The sequence below is a fragment of the Orcinus orca genome, chromosome 2, assembly GCF_937001465.1.
Source record: "Orcinus orca chromosome 2, mOrcOrc1.1, whole genome shotgun sequence".
NCBI lineage: Eukaryota > Metazoa > Chordata > Mammalia > Artiodactyla > Delphinidae > Orcinus > Orcinus orca.
Genome location: NC_064560.1, coordinates 55,079,421 through 55,095,501, shown reverse-complemented (window position 1 = coordinate 55,095,501; position 16,081 = coordinate 55,079,421). Strand labels below are relative to the sequence as shown.

The window sequence follows — 16,081 nt, the reverse complement described above, 5'->3', positions numbered from 1 at the left end:
GCTTCTCTTGATCTACTTTATTCCCCTTACTTGCTGGCCAGTATCTTCGTTCCAGACAGCAAGAAACATGGCGGCAGAATTCTGCATCATCTCACAGTATGGGTCATTAGCGAGAACAAACCTTTTACATATATTCCAGAAAATTCTGTTGGCTGGTTGGGCACATGTCTGGTGCCCGCCTCTTGATTCATCAAGTGTGCCAGGTGGAGTCAGGGGGTCTTTAGGAACTCCCTCCTCCCACCTGTACCCCACGACCACCACAGGTGTTCTCAAAAATGGACAATAGAGAGATGGGATTAGAAGTCATTCCTTGTCTCAAGAAATTTACTCTTAAGAGGATGACCAAATGGACATTAGATTGATATTTGGTGATTAGTACTAAGAAGAAAACTTAATAAGACACATGCCATATGACTGCTGACTTAATATTTAGTAAATTGTTGATTGTAAATGTATTTCCCTTTGTTTTCTACAGTCGTTGGAGAAAAGGAAAAGACAAATAATGCCGTAAATGTTCGAACAAGAGACAACAAAATTCATGGAGAGATTTCAGTAACTTCTGCCATTGATAAATTGAAGAATCTCAAGAAATCACGTACCCTGAATGCTGAGGAAGAATTCTGAAGTCCTTTCCTTGTGCTCACATCTGTGTAACCTTGTTCTGAACCCTGAACATGCATTTTCCTTAATTACCATTCATACTTCTGAGAACTTAGGACCCACTATCTGGTCCACTGATGGGCACAGTGAGAAGTGAGATGGGGAATGAGTGGCTGATATGCACAAAATCTGATTCACTAATGTGTCTGCGGACAATGAGAGGACAAGTGTGGGAAATTTTAAATTTCCCAAATATCTTGAGAGACTTCAATGGGAAAATGTCATTCATCAAAGAGGGAAATACTAGGAAATGAGCATTATGAGATGTTACTGTTAAGAATTCTGATTTTCAAAAGATAAGTTTCAAAAGTCTGCAAAGCTTTTTGAATATGGGGTGATATCTTATTTTCTAATAACATTATGCCTCAGGTATTTTTTAACTGAAGTTTTACTAAAGTTCGCACTGAAACTTTATTTTTCTTATTTTTGGCTACACCCCACAGCATGTGGAACTTCCCTTACCAGGGATCGAACCCATGCCCCCTGAAGTGGAAAAGTGGAGTCTTAACCTCTGGACCACTAGGGAGGTCCTGAAACTTTATTTTCAAAATCAATTTGTTTTAACCAACCAACAATCACAAAAGAAGAAGCTAGTACTAAATATTGGATTACTAACAAAGGATTCTGAACTCAAAGAAATTCAGTGTTGTGCAAATCTTCTGTAGTTTCCACTATAGGATAAGAGTTGCCATTTTAATGCTTCTAAATGACAATTGAACCTTATTTATCTTTAGAAAAAATAAACTCTCAAATAAAATGTGTTATGTAGTGCTTCCAGGGTTTCACCTATAGGTTTATACCATAATAATTTGCTCCCCTAGAGTTAAATTACTCTTCTGATGCGATGACATTCCACTGATTTACAGACTCAAGTGGATTTCTGATTTTAACTGAGAAAAATACCTTACTGCTCAAAACAATTAAAATGGCTTTATGTCAGTAGTGAATTTAGCTACCAATCAAGCAGTATTTTTTGTGTTTATTTGGTTATGTGCTGTGGAATTCAAAATAAATTTAAGACCTGCTCTCTCTTCTGTACACGCTTATCATTTAGCTTCCTGAAGAGTTGGAAGACAAACCAGCAGGGCTGACCGTGAACAACAGGATTGAACTGCACGGGTCCACTTACTCGTGGGTTTTTTTCAATAGCAAATACTAGAGTATACACAGTCCTACCCGCAGTTGGTGGAATCTAAGGAGGTGGAGTCACCGATAGGGAAGAACCGAATGAGGAGGGCCTGCTCTAAGTTACACTGCGCCCCTCACCCCAAAGTTGTTCAAGGGTCAGGCCTGTGTGATGGAAGGTGCAGATTGTGTGATGTACCTGTTTAAGCTAACTTTAATTGAGGCCAAGCACTATTCGATACATTCCTTGAATTCACCAAACGTGCTAGTGAGGCAGGGGGCGTCAGAAGACTCCCCATCCCCACCCCAGACAACCTTGTGTTGGGTGGGCGGGGAGAGGGAAGCCCGTGCTCAGCCCAGCACGAATGTTGCTGCGGTGGGAACAGGTGCGGTGGGAACAGGTGCGGATCGCTGTGCCGGCCGCAGGGAGCCGCGGCCTGGGAGCAGCTCCCTCCCGGGGCGGGCCTCCTCCAGGGGGGTCTGGGGGCCTGACACCCGCGGCCGCACTTCAGTCCGGCTTCTCCCCGCCTTCGAGGAGCGTCTCTGAGGACTGGTTAGACGTCCGAGCAGGGCGGGCCTGGAGAGATGCTCGCGGGACGCTGCCCGGGCCCTGGGGTCGCGGGGACTGGGTCCTCGGGGGCCACCTGGCACACATGGGGTCCTTACCGAGCGGTCTGGGCCAGTTTCCTCATCTGTAAACAAGAGGCTTTTTAGTCTGACAAAAACGTAACGTCGTCAAACCTCCGCACGGTACCAAGCGCACAGCAGCAGTTTTTGTCTCTAAACGTACAGATCCGGCCACAGGTATACAGCGGCCAACTTCCCACATTTCCCCGCCTCTGGTCTCGATCCCTCAGGTGTGACTTTCGGGGTCCAGGTGACCTTTCCGTGTCTCCATCCGCCAGGAGAGCGGTGAACGCCTTGTCACAGGCGCTGGCAGCCCTAGGAGGCGGGGCGCGGGGAACTCGGGAGGAGGGGCCGCGCCTGCGCCGTGGACCCCCCGGCCCCCCCTAACTCCTCTCGGCCCGGCGTCCCCCGCGGCCCGGAAGTGTTTCCTCTGGCAAGATGGCGCGTGCAGGGGTTCTGCTGTGGGACCTACGCCGCCTGTGTCGAGTGCTGCTATTCCTTTCGCAGTTCTACATCCTCTCGGGCGGCGGTGAGTTGGGGGCAGGGGTCTGCGCCGGGCCGGGCTGAGGGGTGGGGAACCCAGGACCGCGGGGACCGTCGGCCTGGGCCCTTGGGCGGAGGCTGAGTGCGGGCGGAGGGCGCGGGTTGCTACAGCCGAGTCCGGCTCGTCCTGCCGCCGCCCCTCGGCTCAGGGAGCCGGAGCCGCGAGCCTCGAACTGTGGGCCTGGGGGCTCGGCCTGGAACGCGGAGCCGGGTCTCGGCACCGCGCGTCGTCTCCAGTTGCCCGCAGACCTAAATTGGTGTCGACCCCATTGGGTTTCATGTTCAGTTTCCCGGCGGTCAGGCCGAGATGTTTGCCTGAGCAGCTGTGGGCCTGGCGCGATACACACATAGCCTGAGGTCTTCGTTTCTCTAATCATAGGATCCTTCAGTGTAGAGCCTTCGCAGCCGCTGGCTCAGTCCGACAAGGATCCGGGCCCCACACGTACGTTCACAGTAGTGCCCAGGGCAGCAGGTACTAGACGTTTTCTCTTCTAGTAAACGTGTATATTTGTATCTACTGGTCTCTTTCTTTTCTTTTTGGATAAAATTTCTTGTAGAATATGACATTTTCCATGTTTTGAACATTTTATTGATTGCATTTTAGATATGTGAACTAAAGGCAGATGCATACCTTTTCTGTAGACAGTCTTGGTATTTCAATACCTTTTGACATTCCTGTCTCATCTTTTTCCAGTCCCAGGCTCCTCATTTCCATCTCTTTATATCAAGTTTTTTCTTTTTTCCGCTTCATCCATCAAGATAACCTTCAACCAACGCTTCTTTCCCTTCAGAAAATTTCTTGTGCTTTTGGAACCCTGTTCCTGATGTTGGATATTATTAAAGGCTCCCCCAGGGCTGTGTGAAATGGAGGGATTGCAGAAGGACTGGTACAGACCTGGCATCTATCTCTGGTGGTGCTGCTGGGAGCTGGACCAAAATAACCTTTTTGGGTTTCCGTTTTCTCATCTTTTTAAGGTCGTGGGGTTGTCCTGGCTCTGTAAACTCTTGGCTTTGTGATTCTAAGTGCCCATCCTCCAGCCACGGTAGTAATAGGAACAAAAGAAAAGAAAATTTTCTTTTCTTTTGTTCCTATTACAAAAGGGTATAATAGGAATTATACCCTTTTGTAAGTATACCCTTTTGTAGGTATTTTGTAGAATTGCCCACTTAATAGTGACTTTAGGACCAGATTTAAATGAGTATTAGTGTGTTTTGCTAAATGGAACTTTGGTCTCTGTAGTTTCATCCCTTTAGAGTTCCATTACTTCAGTAAATTGAAACTGGCAGACGTATTTTACTGATTCTATAAAAGACTACTAGAAGACAGCAGCATACTTGAGTTTAAAACATAGATTATTTTATAGAGAAAGCACAAGAATTTTTTACTCTCTTGGACGTTTTTGAAAGCTTCTCTTCCTGAGAATACTGGTTGCAATTTTGATCCTCTCTTAAGTGATAGTAATATATTATACTCCCAGCTAGGCTGGCTGGAGAAACTTACTGCAACCCACTGAATAAGTTACTAATATAAAGAACTATTTTGAACTTTGGTACTGTAAAATTGTAAATGTTACTTGCAGATGGTGGCTTGTTGAAGTACCAAAGTGGAATAATGACAGGACGTTTTTCTAGAGTTGGTACCTTGTTGTACCGATTGATTCACTTAGAGGGTTAGGGGCTTCACTTACAAATTCGTGAATTCAAGTGAAAAGAACATTGGATTGGAAACTGAGAGGTTTGGGCTCTGGTTCCAGTTTTGCCCTCCCTCTGTGATCTTGAACGAACTTTATCATCTGTAAGCCTTCGTTTTTTTCATCTTGTAACATGATAGACTTTTTGAGGTCCTTATTTATTCCTAGCACTGTATATATGTTATGTTCATGATTGTGTTCCTTAAGCTTAGAAAATTGCTTTCCTCTGTTATTGTATTCAGTATTCCAAGAGAATAAGCTTCTCTCTCACCTCTCACAGAAAGCACCGATATTCCACCTTATATGATGAAGTGTCCGAGCAATGGTTTGTGTAGCAGACTTCCCGCAGACTGTATAGAGTGCAAGACCAATTTCTCCTGTGTCTATGGGAAGCCTGTCACTTTTGACTGCACAGTCAAACCTTCTGTTACCTGTGTTGTAAGTACTGCAGCTTACTTATTCTTAATAAACTGATCGTAAAGCTCAAGTTATAAGTAGAGTTTAGACTTGACTATGGAGGAAATTCAGAAAGTGCTCTGCATTTTAAAAGTAAGATTTGAGGAATAAAGTCAACTTTATCAGAAGATGGAAACTTCCATCTCCAAGTAAGGTTTGGTTGCAAGGGTTCAGATAGCAATTTTTTGACATGAGGATAAATTGAAGCAATTGTCAGACTTCTTACAAAAAGTAGGAAGTAAAAGCTCAAACGCACCAACTGTTGCCCATTAGAAATGACCCTGTTACAGTGGTCACTCCTGCAGCCCATCTCTGATATGTTGACAGCCAGGAAGGAGCCTACAAAGGCTTCCACAGTCGGTGTTCCTTAGCATGCTCTCGGGATACCTGCTTCAGAGCCACAGACTCCTGGCGGCAGCCCCACACCTGTTGAATGTGACAAGGGCAGGGAGACTCGTGTATCTGCATTTTTGAACCGTTGGACCAGGGAAATTACTGCAAACTTCATTGTAGTCCCAGCATGTGGGTGAGATAGAGAGTAGAAATGAATAATGAGGCAGTGTTTTACTCTTGGACCTGCCATGACTAGCTCTGTGATTTAGTTATCTGTCTCTTGTTAAATCAGGAGATGGGCCCAGAACAGCTTTCCTAAAGTGTTTCCATGGCGCCCTCTTTCTGGGAGATGGTTGAGGAGGAAAACAGATTCCATACCATATTCTCTATCTCTGTCTTTTTTCTTTTTTTTAAGGGAAGCAGTAGGAAGTAAGATTTTTCTTTTAATTAATTTATTAATTTATTTATCTTTGGCTGCGTTGGGTCTTCATTGCTGCGCACAGACTTTCTCTAGTTGTGATCGGAGGCTACTCTTCGTTGCGGTGTGCAGGCTTCTCCTTGCGGTGGCTTCTCTTGTTGCAGAGCACGGGCTCTAGGTGCTCAGGCTTCGGTAGTTGTGGTGCATGGGCTTCAGTAGTTGTGGCTCGTGGGCTCTAGAGTGCAGGCTCAGTAGTTGTGGCGCACGGGTTTAGTTGCTCCACGGCATGTGGGATCTTCCCATACCAGGGCTTGAACCCCTGTCCCCTGCATTGGCAGGCGGATTCTTAACCACTGCGCCACCAAGGGAAGCCCACCATATTCTCTTTTGCAGATTCCCTTTGACCCAGCGATTCTAACTTACTTGAACAAGATACCTTTCCCCGTCGGTTCTTTGGAACTTGGTCTGCAGAGGGCTAGATTAGAAAGTTCCTTCCACCCCCAGGCTCTCTCTCTATTTCTCCTGAGGTCTAGTATCAGGTGAGGGCATGAGGGAGGCTTCACTCCAAAGGGGAAATGAGATTTTATGTGTTCTCAGTGTCTGGACATAGTGTTTGTAACTGTCAGTATTTGTCATTTTCTTATATCAGAGTTACCCTTTAAAGTGTGCTGGAAAATTGAACTAGTTGCTGGGTAATCTTCATGACTGCCCTTGGATTATCAGTTAGTCTCTGTTGCTGTATCTTACATAGAATTTTCTCCCTACTTACCTAATGGCGAAACCTGTTTGAAGGCTTTTGAAATTGCGTACTTCATTGGTCTGGCAGATAGTAGGTACCTTGTGAAAAATGAGAAAACTGACGGCTGAGGAGAGCTTTTCCAGAATTAGCCTCCTTTGTTTGCCTCAGTGTCTTTGACATTCATCTGTCACAGCTGGTTCCTGAATGAAACATAGTTCTCAATTTCTTCCTTCTTTAGGTGTTCCAAAAACAAGTAGTTTCATTTAGCGGAAAATAGCAGAGAATAGGAGAAATTACAAAGCTTAGGGAAGTTTCTGAAGTCCTGGGTGCTGGTCCCTGGTGCATCCTCACCCCTTGGCTGAGATGTGCCCTGGATGGGTTCCTTCCCTTCTCCTCCCGAGGTGCTTTCACCTCACCTGCTTCCTGACTAGCCAGTCATCGCGAATCCTGTAAAGTAGCAGATGCCCAGCCCGCAAGTGTGGCATTTGAAGGCAGCCCCAGGAGCGTCTGGTGGTCTGTTTCTTCTTAAAAATGAAGAGCAGTCAAATAATTGGCTGTCAGGAGCCACGGGCCCCAGGACTGCTGCGGCCAGGTGATCTGGGGCAGGCCGTGCATTCTTCCCTTGTTTGTTTAATGACCACCTGTAGGATCCTGTCTCGCTAAATAAGTTAGCATTTCAGGAAGAAATAAGCTGTGACCATCTGCATACGCAGGTGCACGTGCAAATGCTCATCCTTTCGCTGTGCTGCACTCAGCTCTCTCCCTCCCTCCTGCACCTTATTTTGAACTTCATATTAATGGAAAGAAAGAAACTCTTCTTGTCCTTCTAATGCATACTGCATAGGGACTCAGAGCAAGGGAACCTTACCTGGATTACACTAGTCAAAGAAATTGTTTTATAATGGCCCTGTTAAGTATATAAATAGAAATTAATGCAAAAATCCTGCAACCCCTTTCATATCAGCTAACTCCTGCTCCAGCTATGATGGGAACTATCAAGCCAGTTACCTCAGCTGGAAATGTGCTTGATAGAAACGCTGCTTCCTGTTCCTTGGAGAAGAGCTCAGTCTGCTAGTGTATTTGAAGCAAGTTTAACTCCTTCAGATAGGTTCTGTATCCTTACTAATGACAGCTGTTTCACAAAGGGAAAGGTAACAAATCTTTTTACTACAGATGAGCTTTTTTGGGGATCTATACTTTTTTGTGGTGTGAAAATGGATTCAGTAAATGCTGGGGTGCCTGTGTAGCTATATGGAAAAAAGTGGAATCCTGTTTTATCCAAAGTAAATTCCAGATCAAAGATTTAATGTGAAAACGTGAAACCATAAAGTACCAGAGAAAGCATGAGATAGTTTTGTTATAATCTCAAAGTAGGGAATATTTTTCTCAGTATGAAATAAAATTTAGAAGCCATAAAAGAAGGAATTGATAGATTTGACTACTAAAAATTAGAGATTTCTGCATGACCTAAAAAAAAGCATAAAGGCCAACGATAAATGACAAACTAGGAAAAAGTATTTCTAACACACGTGACAAATAATGCACTAATATCCATAATATATAAAGACTTCCAAAAAGCCAATAAGAAAAAGATGACAGTCCTGTAGAGAAATGGTTTTAGGACATGAACAGAGGGTTCATAGGAAAGGAAATACAATTGGACTTTCAATGCATGAAAAAAAGTTTAATTTTTCTCATGATTAAGTAACAAATCAATGCGTTTTGTTTTGTTTTGTTTTGTTTTGTTTGCGGTACGCGGGCCTCTCACCGCTGCTGCCTCCCCCGCTGCGGAGGACAGGCTCCGGATGCGCAGGCCCAGTGGCCATGGCCCATGGGCCCAGCCGCTCCGCGGCATGTGGGATCCTCCTGGACCGGGGCACGAACCCGCGTCCCCTGCATCAGCAGGCGGACCCCTAACCACTGCGCCACCAGGGAAGCCCAATGCATTTTTTAAACTATCATATTGGCAAAACAATCAAAAAGTTTAACACTCTGAGTTCTTAAGGGTATAAGGGACAAACACTCCTGTATCTTGTTAGCAGGCGGGTAGGTTAATCAGCCTCTTGTGAGCACTTTATCTTATCTCTGAAACTTATAGATGCACATAAGCTTTGACCCAGCAATTTCATATTTAGGAATTTATCTTACAGATATTACATATTGCACGTGTATGCAAATAAATATGCCTAAGGATATTCTTAGCTGCTTTGTTCACACAGGCAAGATTGGAAACAAGCCGAATGTACAAAAGAGAACAGTTTAATTTATGGTCCACTGTGTAGTGAAATAAATACATTGCAGCCATTGAGAAGAACTAGGCAGCTCTAGGGATATTTATCGATATCTATAGAATTAAGTGAAAAGTAAATATCAGTGGGAACATTAAATTAAAAACAAAAAAGACACGTATCTGATGTAAACGTGCCCATGCATAGAACAGACTCCCTGGAAGGCCAGAGTGGGTGAGCGGTGCTTGGTGCTGGGGAGGGCAGTGCTGCTGAGGGCTGGGCTGCACCAGCCTTCTCCTCACTCTCCTGTTGTCTCCGGGAGTTTGTACCACGTAAACTTATTACCTAGTTTTAAAAAACAATTGATAAGAAGCGTGTTATGGATGCATCACTAGAAATATGCAGACATTTAAAACAATATTGCTTAAATCATGCAGTGCCTTACTCAGTTTCAAATACTGTTCATAATAGGAGTTTTGCATTAATCAAAAAAGTTAATAAATATAATACTTCCAGAGGTGATTGTGTTACCATTTAAATATGATTTTGAAAAATATTTATTACAATATAATGTCAAGTGGATACAAAATGTTTTCAGTGTAATTCCACGTATGTAAATCTGTACTATAGGAAGGAAAAATGAAAGAAGGTTAAAAGTGCTTGTCTCTGGAGAGGTTACAGGTTTTTTCTGTAATTTCCAAATGTGCAACATATAAGAACATGGACTGCTCTTATAGGCAGAAAACAAAATAAGGACATTTAAAATTGAAATGAAAAAAATCTCTGGTCTCAAAGTTCAGGGCCCACAGTGAACACTTGCTCATCAGCCTCTCTATGCAGTTCTTTCTAAGTTGGGAGTGGTTTTTCTGGGGCTGCCTATGGGTCGGTCCTGCTGGGTGCTCGTGGGTGTGTCACAGCAGTGACAGCCCTGGGGCTCTGGGCCGCTCGCAGGACAGCTCCTAGGGAAGAGTTGAGACCCGGTGGCCAGGCTGTTCCTCCAGGAACAGGGCTCCTGCGTTCTGCATGGGCTTGCAGCTCCGTGACCTTGAGCAGAGGGACTCATCTGCCCTTTGAACTCTCTGTGACTCCGAGGCTTTATAAAGTACATTTTCCTTTTTTCTGTGTTATAAAAGTACACATGTGCATTATTAAAAATTTAGCCAAAGTAACAGTGATGAAATAATCTTATCATTCTGAAATAACCTTTGTTACTTTGATGTGCATTTATCTAGATATTTTTTGTTAGGTATATATTTTTGGTTGTATATTTATGATCATAGGATCATAGCATACACATTTGTATTGTGTACATATTGGTTTGATACCTGTTTTTCTGCCACTTCCTCCTAGGTCATAAAGTATTTTAGACACTTGGTGCCATATGACTGTAGTTTTATTGACCTATTAACAAACTACTGTATTATGATTGAATAGTTCTGTGTCCTTTGGTACGTAGGATCAAGACTTCAAATCCCGAAAGAGCTTTGTCCTCAACATGACTTGCAGGTTCTGCTGGCAGCTTCCGGAAACCGACTACGAGTGCTCCAGCTCCACCAGCTGCATGGCGGTGTCCTGCCCGCGGCAGCGCTACACGGCCAACTGCACCGTGCGGGACCACGTCCACTGCCTGGGTAAGTCGGCGTTAAGGAAATCTGTGAGCAAGATATTTTTTCTACGCTTATTTATGGAGCTGTAACCAGAAACTTAAGAATTAAATTTTAATTGTTTCATCAGAAATATTTATTAGCACTATTTTTAGTTATGCCAGTTCTATTTTAAAATGTAATATTCGATAAAACAAAAAATGTGTAAGGTATAAAGCATAGTGTATAATTGAGTTTCCCCCAAATTAACAACTAAAGCAGCGTGATGCCATTGAAACTACCAGAGTGTGTTTCCTGCACGCAGTTACCCTGCCTCTTCTTCAGAGGTAACCACCCTTTTGGATTTTCTTATCATCTCACTTCCTTTTCTTTAAATTTTTTGTAGTTCTATCACATGAATGTACTAGAATATAGTGTGGTAAATTATTCAGTAGTGCATGTTTTAGAATTGTATAATATAGACTGTTTATGGTCTTCTGAGACCATCTTTCAACATCATGGCTCTAAGATTCTTCCATTTGTCTTCTCTTATTACAATTTTTTTTTACTTCTATATAATAACTTGTAAGATTGTGTCATAGTTTATCCTTTCTCCACTGTATTTGGATTATTTACAGTTTTTTTCCTTACAAATTGCGCTGCTGTTAAAGCTTTTGTCCATGTCTCCTGGTTGCACATGTCCGTGTCTCCTGGTTGCACATGTTTGTCTGGCATACACTCTCTTGCGTGTGTTATTTTCCAGGACGGTTGTATCCGTTTACATTCCCACCAGTGGTTACACAACTGTTCGTGATGATCCACATCCTCTCCAATACTTGTTATCCCTACAGTTTGTTTTTTTTTCTTACAGACTTCTAGGAATTCTTTTATATTTTGGGTAGTAATTTTTTGGTGTCCCTAACATCCTCTCCCAGATTTTAACTCCCCCCACAACCCCTTTCTTTTGGTATCTTTTGAACAGAACTTTAAATTTTTAGTTAGTTGAAGTTTTTAGTCTTTCAGAGTTAGCCCTTTTTTGTTGTAAGAAATCTTTCCCTACTCCAGATTCATAATTTCCTGTATGTTCTTTTAAAAGTGGTAAATGTGGCCTTTCACATTTAGGTCTCTAGTCCCCTGGGGTTGGTTTGGTATATGGTGTAAGGTGGATTCAGTCTCACTTTTTCTGGCTGGGACAGCCCAGTGTCCCAGGACTCCCGGGCGGTCTGTGGGCCCGCTCCCTTCCTGGTGCCTGGTTTGTCTGTCTCAGCCCCACGTTACCCACGTTTTCACAGCAGGTGGGGTGTTTTACCTTCTTCAAGCTGTGATCCTCACAAAACTGATTTAAATGTCGAGTCTGTGCTCATAGACAGTCAGGGCTTTCTTTTTACCATTCATTGTAGTGAACATTTACTTTTGTAAAGAAAGTTGGCTTTTTACATTGTAAATCACAAGGCCCCTAGTTATAATTTAGTCTCTGTATGACAGTATTTTTATACCCGTGTTTTTATGTGGAGTGTTTTCCTTTTTTTAAGGCAACCGTACTTTTCCGAAAATGCTGTACTGCAACTGGACTGGCGGTTATAAGTGGTCTACTGCTCTGGCTCTGAGGTAAGCTCTGTTTCTAGTAAATCGGTTGCCATTTGGATTTCGTTGGGGTTGGTGGGCTCTCCCAAGCTCCTCCTCCATCCACTCAGATCCCGCCGTGTGTTAGGTAGACCATAGGGACAGCACTGTGGGAGGTTATTTAGGTGGTCAGACCAGTACCCTCGTGGAATTTAATGGCCCGTTGCTGGTTTTCCTCCCGAGATGACCTGCACGTTCTAGAGGTGACTGTAGTCATTACTAGAGATCATTAGAACCAGTCAGTGCTTCCCATCCTGAGTGTACCCTGAATTAGTAAAATGCCATATACTAATTAAAGTCGGTAGGTTTATGATGTATATCTTTAATTTTCAGTAATTTTCTTCTTTATTACAAAAAATAATACATGCTCAGTACTGAAAACTGGAAAAAAATGAAAATGACAAAGAGAAACGTTGAAAATCACGTATAATTCCACCATTCAAACATACTTATAGACTTAAAATTTTTACATAAAATTTGCTTGTATTAGTTAAACTTTTCAACAGTTTGAAAAGAAAATTGTACCAGTTCTTCCCACCGGAGGGAAGGGCAGGTGGGGTGCTGGTTAAATGATTCTCTGATTAGGAAGGTAGGCATCTGCTGTTGGAGGTTTAGGTTAAGAGTCTGAGGTGGCCTGTGGCCTGTGGTGAGACGCGGGCAGGGCTTCTCAGCCTTGTCATTGTTGACATTTGGGCCAAGAATTCTCTGCTGTGGGGCGTCCTCTGCAGAGCAGGATGTTCAGCAGCATCTCTGGACTCCATTTACTGCGTGTTAGCAGTCTTCCCAACCCCCACTGAAGCTGTGAGAATCAAAAATGCCTCCAGGGGTGGCCAGGTGGCCCCTTGTCGGGAACCGCTGCGTCAGGGTTTGGGCTGGGGAAGAGGAGGATCCTGCTGGCAGGAAAGCACAGCTGGAAAGTGAAAGACGGGTCCACGATAGAAAATTAGATGCAACGACAGATTTGGTGACACCCAGCGTCTTTGTCAGCAGTGGTTCACATTCAAACTAACAGCTGACTTTCTGCTTTTCAATAAACTTTTTATTTTGGAATAATTTTAGATTTAAAAAAAAGTTGCAAAGCTAGAGACTTCCAGTACACCCTTCACCCAGCTTCCCCCACATTGTTGACATCTTAAATTACCATGGCACATTTAATAGCTGATTTTTTAAAAATAAGAATAATTTCCTTCTCTGGGCTCAGCATGGTTTCTTTGAGAATATTCACGGTGAATGTGATAATGCCTGGTGTTTGCTTCTTGGTACTCAGGGTGGGGGATTGGAAGGGTGTAGATGAACCAGGGATGGACACATGTTGATAACTATTGGAGCTGGGTCATGGGTGCTGTTCTCTTCTTTTTACTTTTATATGTTTGGAATTTTTCATAATAAAAGCTTTAAAAGAAATACAATGAGAAGTTGTCCGAATATTGTTAGATCTTAGAATTTGAAGGAACCTTAAAAGTCATTTATTCTGAACATGAAATTTTTAAAGATGGGTGACTGACAATGTTCACGACTTGATCTGGGCGGCCACGTGGTGTTGGCTGCCTGGCGATGCCACCTTCGACCACCATGTTCCTGCGCTGTCTGTAGGACTAGCCCCACTTTACTCTCCTGGATGTGCCATTTCAAGGTTAAAAAAGCAACAAGCTCGATTTTCTTGAAAAGAGAACCATTAGATTTCATTACAGCTAAAAAGTGTTTACTTTTGACAATTAAACGGTCTTGTTGCCCATGATTGTTTAGTGTTGTACATTTGTGAGATAGTCACTGTGTCCTGATTAAGGGATCTGGTGATTTGAGGCCCTTTCCCACATGTGAGTTAGCGGTTACTGAGGCGCAGTAATGCAGGCGCAGTCGGGGGGCCGTTGATGGACTCCAGGCCTGTTTGCTGTTGCAGCATCACCCTTGGTGGGTTTGGAGCGGACCGCTTCTACCTGGGCCAGTGGCGAGAAGGCCTCGGCAAGCTCTTCAGCTTTGGGGGCCTGGGAATATGGACGCTGCTCGACGTCCTGCTCATTGGAGTCGGCTACGTGGGACCAGCAGATGGCTCTTTGTACATTTAGCTGCAGTTGTGCGCTTCAGAGGGGAGCAGTGCTTAGAAAACGGCCTCTTCCCTGTAGGAGTCCATGTGCTGTGAATGTGTATGTGTATGTTTTTATGTTTTTAATGTACAGCATCTGTACTTTGCCTGCCTTGATGAAGGTAAAATAAAAAACACTGAACTGTGTTTATCTGGAATTTGTTTTTATTTGCCTGAAGTCTATTTTTTTTTCCGTGAAAAAATTTAAACTTACTTAAACTAGAAGAACAACCTGTGCAGCGACTGAAAATCTGTTCAATTCGTAGACTTGAGTTTTATATTGCTTACCTCAAACTGTGCCACATGTATCTCCAGCCTGAGTGTCATCTGCCGTAAAGAGCTTTTCAACTATAATTGCAGAAATTGGGAAATGTTTTTATTCTTTAGCTAAATAAGATTATCTACCTAAATTTTCAGTCATCTCTGAGCTTTGCAGTGTAATGTCTATGGAGTCTGGTCTTCATATATGACTGTTTGAAGTAAATTGCAGAAATTTTGTGTCTGGTTCCTGTGATTGGAATTTTGTTAGTAATATAAAATGTTGCAAGAGTACTGGAGAATTAATAAAACTACAAGTTACTTTAAAAATTTTGCAGACTTCTTCCTGTTATGTTTTTTATATTAAAACATAATCTTGAATAATCCTAGCAACTTTATTATTAAGAAGTATAATATTTATTTTTCAGGGCATTACTCCATTCTAATAGATATATTCATAATTGGCTGGCTCATTAACACACTGGAAGTGTTAAAAAATGTGTTGGTGTGATAAATGGTTTTGAGTCTTTGTAAGATCTGTTGTAGACCCTTTCTTGGAAATAAAAACATTTATTAATCCAAAATTTTTTTAATTAACTTTTTTTTATTCAAGTATAGTTGAGTTACAGTATTTCAGACTGATTCAGTTATGTTTATATGTGTATATATATACACATATATGTGTGTGTATTTTTTCAGATTCTTTTCCATTGTAGGTTACAAGATATTGAATATAGTTCGCTGTGCTGTACAGTAGGTCCTTGTTAGTTATCTATTTTATATATAGTAGTGTGTATATGTTAATTCCAAATTCCCAATTTACCTCTCCCCACCTTTCTGCTTTGGTAACCATAAGTGTGTTTTCTAAGTCTGTGAGTCTATTTCTGTTTTGTAAATAAGTTCGTTTGTATGTTTTTTTTAGATTCCACATATAAGTGATAACGTATGATTTTTGTCTTTCTCTGACTTCACTTAGAATGATAATCTCTAGGTCAATCCATGTGGCTGCAAATGGCATTATTTCATTCTTTTTTATGGCTGAGTAATATTCCATTGTATACATGTACCACATCTTCTTTATCCCTTCCTCCATCAACGGACACTTAGCTATTGTAAATAGTGCTGCTATGAACTTGGCTATTGTATATAGTGCTGCTGTGGACATTGGGGTAAATGTATCTTTCCGAATCAGGGTTTTCATCTTTTCTGGTTATATGCCCAGGAGTGAGATTGCTGGATCATATGGTAACTCTTTTTAGTTTTTTAAGGATGCTCCATACTGTTCTCCATAGTGGCTGCACCAATTTATATCCCCACCAACAGTGCAAGAGGGTTCTCTTTTCTCCACACCCTCTCCAGCATTTATTATTTGTAGACTTTTTGATGATATCCATTCTGACCGGTGTGAGGTGATACGTCATTGTAGTTTTCATTTGCATTTCTTTAATAATTAGTGATGTTGAGAATCTTTTTATGTGCCTGTTGGCCATCTGTATGTCTTCTTTGGAGAAATGACTATTTAGGACTTCTGCCCATTGTTTTGATTGGGTTGTTTGATTTTTTGACATTGAACTGTATAAGCTGTTTGTATATTGTGGAAAATATATACCTTGTTGGTTGCATCCTTTACAAATATTTTCTCCCAGTCCATAGGTTGCCTTTTGATTTTGTTTATGGTTTCCTTTGCTGTGCAAAAGCTTTTAAGTTTAATTAG

The 16,081-nt window shown here is 42.4% G+C and overlaps 2 protein-coding genes across 8 annotated transcripts in view; both read left to right on the top strand.

The window, feature by feature from the left end:
* Nucleotides 1-903, top strand: part of TARS3 (threonyl-tRNA synthetase 3) — a 35,798-nt gene extending 34,895 nt beyond the window's left edge. For both annotated transcript variants that reach the window (XM_033403033.2, XM_033403035.2), the window contains one exon: nucleotides 476-903. In XM_033403033.2, the coding sequence (XP_033258924.1) occupies nucleotides 476-624 (149 nt within the window). In that variant the 3' untranslated portion in view covers nucleotides 625-903. The remainder of the gene's footprint in view (nucleotides 1-475) is intronic.
* Nucleotides 904-2,793: 1,890 nt separating this feature from the next.
* TM2D3 (TM2 domain containing 3) overlaps nucleotides 2,794-16,081 on the top strand; it is a 337,824-nt gene continuing 324,536 nt past the window's right edge. For 2 of the 6 annotated variants that reach the window (XM_049705715.1, XM_049705713.1), the window contains exons 1-5: nucleotides 2,794-2,941; nucleotides 3,335-3,427; nucleotides 4,927-5,084; nucleotides 10,277-10,451; nucleotides 11,936-12,011. In XM_049705715.1, coding sequence (XP_049561672.1) covers nucleotides 2,851-2,941; nucleotides 3,335-3,427; nucleotides 4,927-5,084; nucleotides 10,277-10,451; nucleotides 11,936-12,011 — 593 coding nt within the window. In that variant the 5' untranslated portion in view covers nucleotides 2,794-2,850. Of the gene's footprint in view, nucleotides 2,942-3,334; nucleotides 3,428-4,926; nucleotides 5,085-10,276; nucleotides 10,452-11,935; nucleotides 12,012-13,518; nucleotides 13,765-13,926; nucleotides 14,257-16,081 lie in introns of those variants that run through there. The other 4 variants (XM_012536191.3, XM_033403038.2, XM_004278365.4 and 1 more) reach the window with 4 other exon arrangements.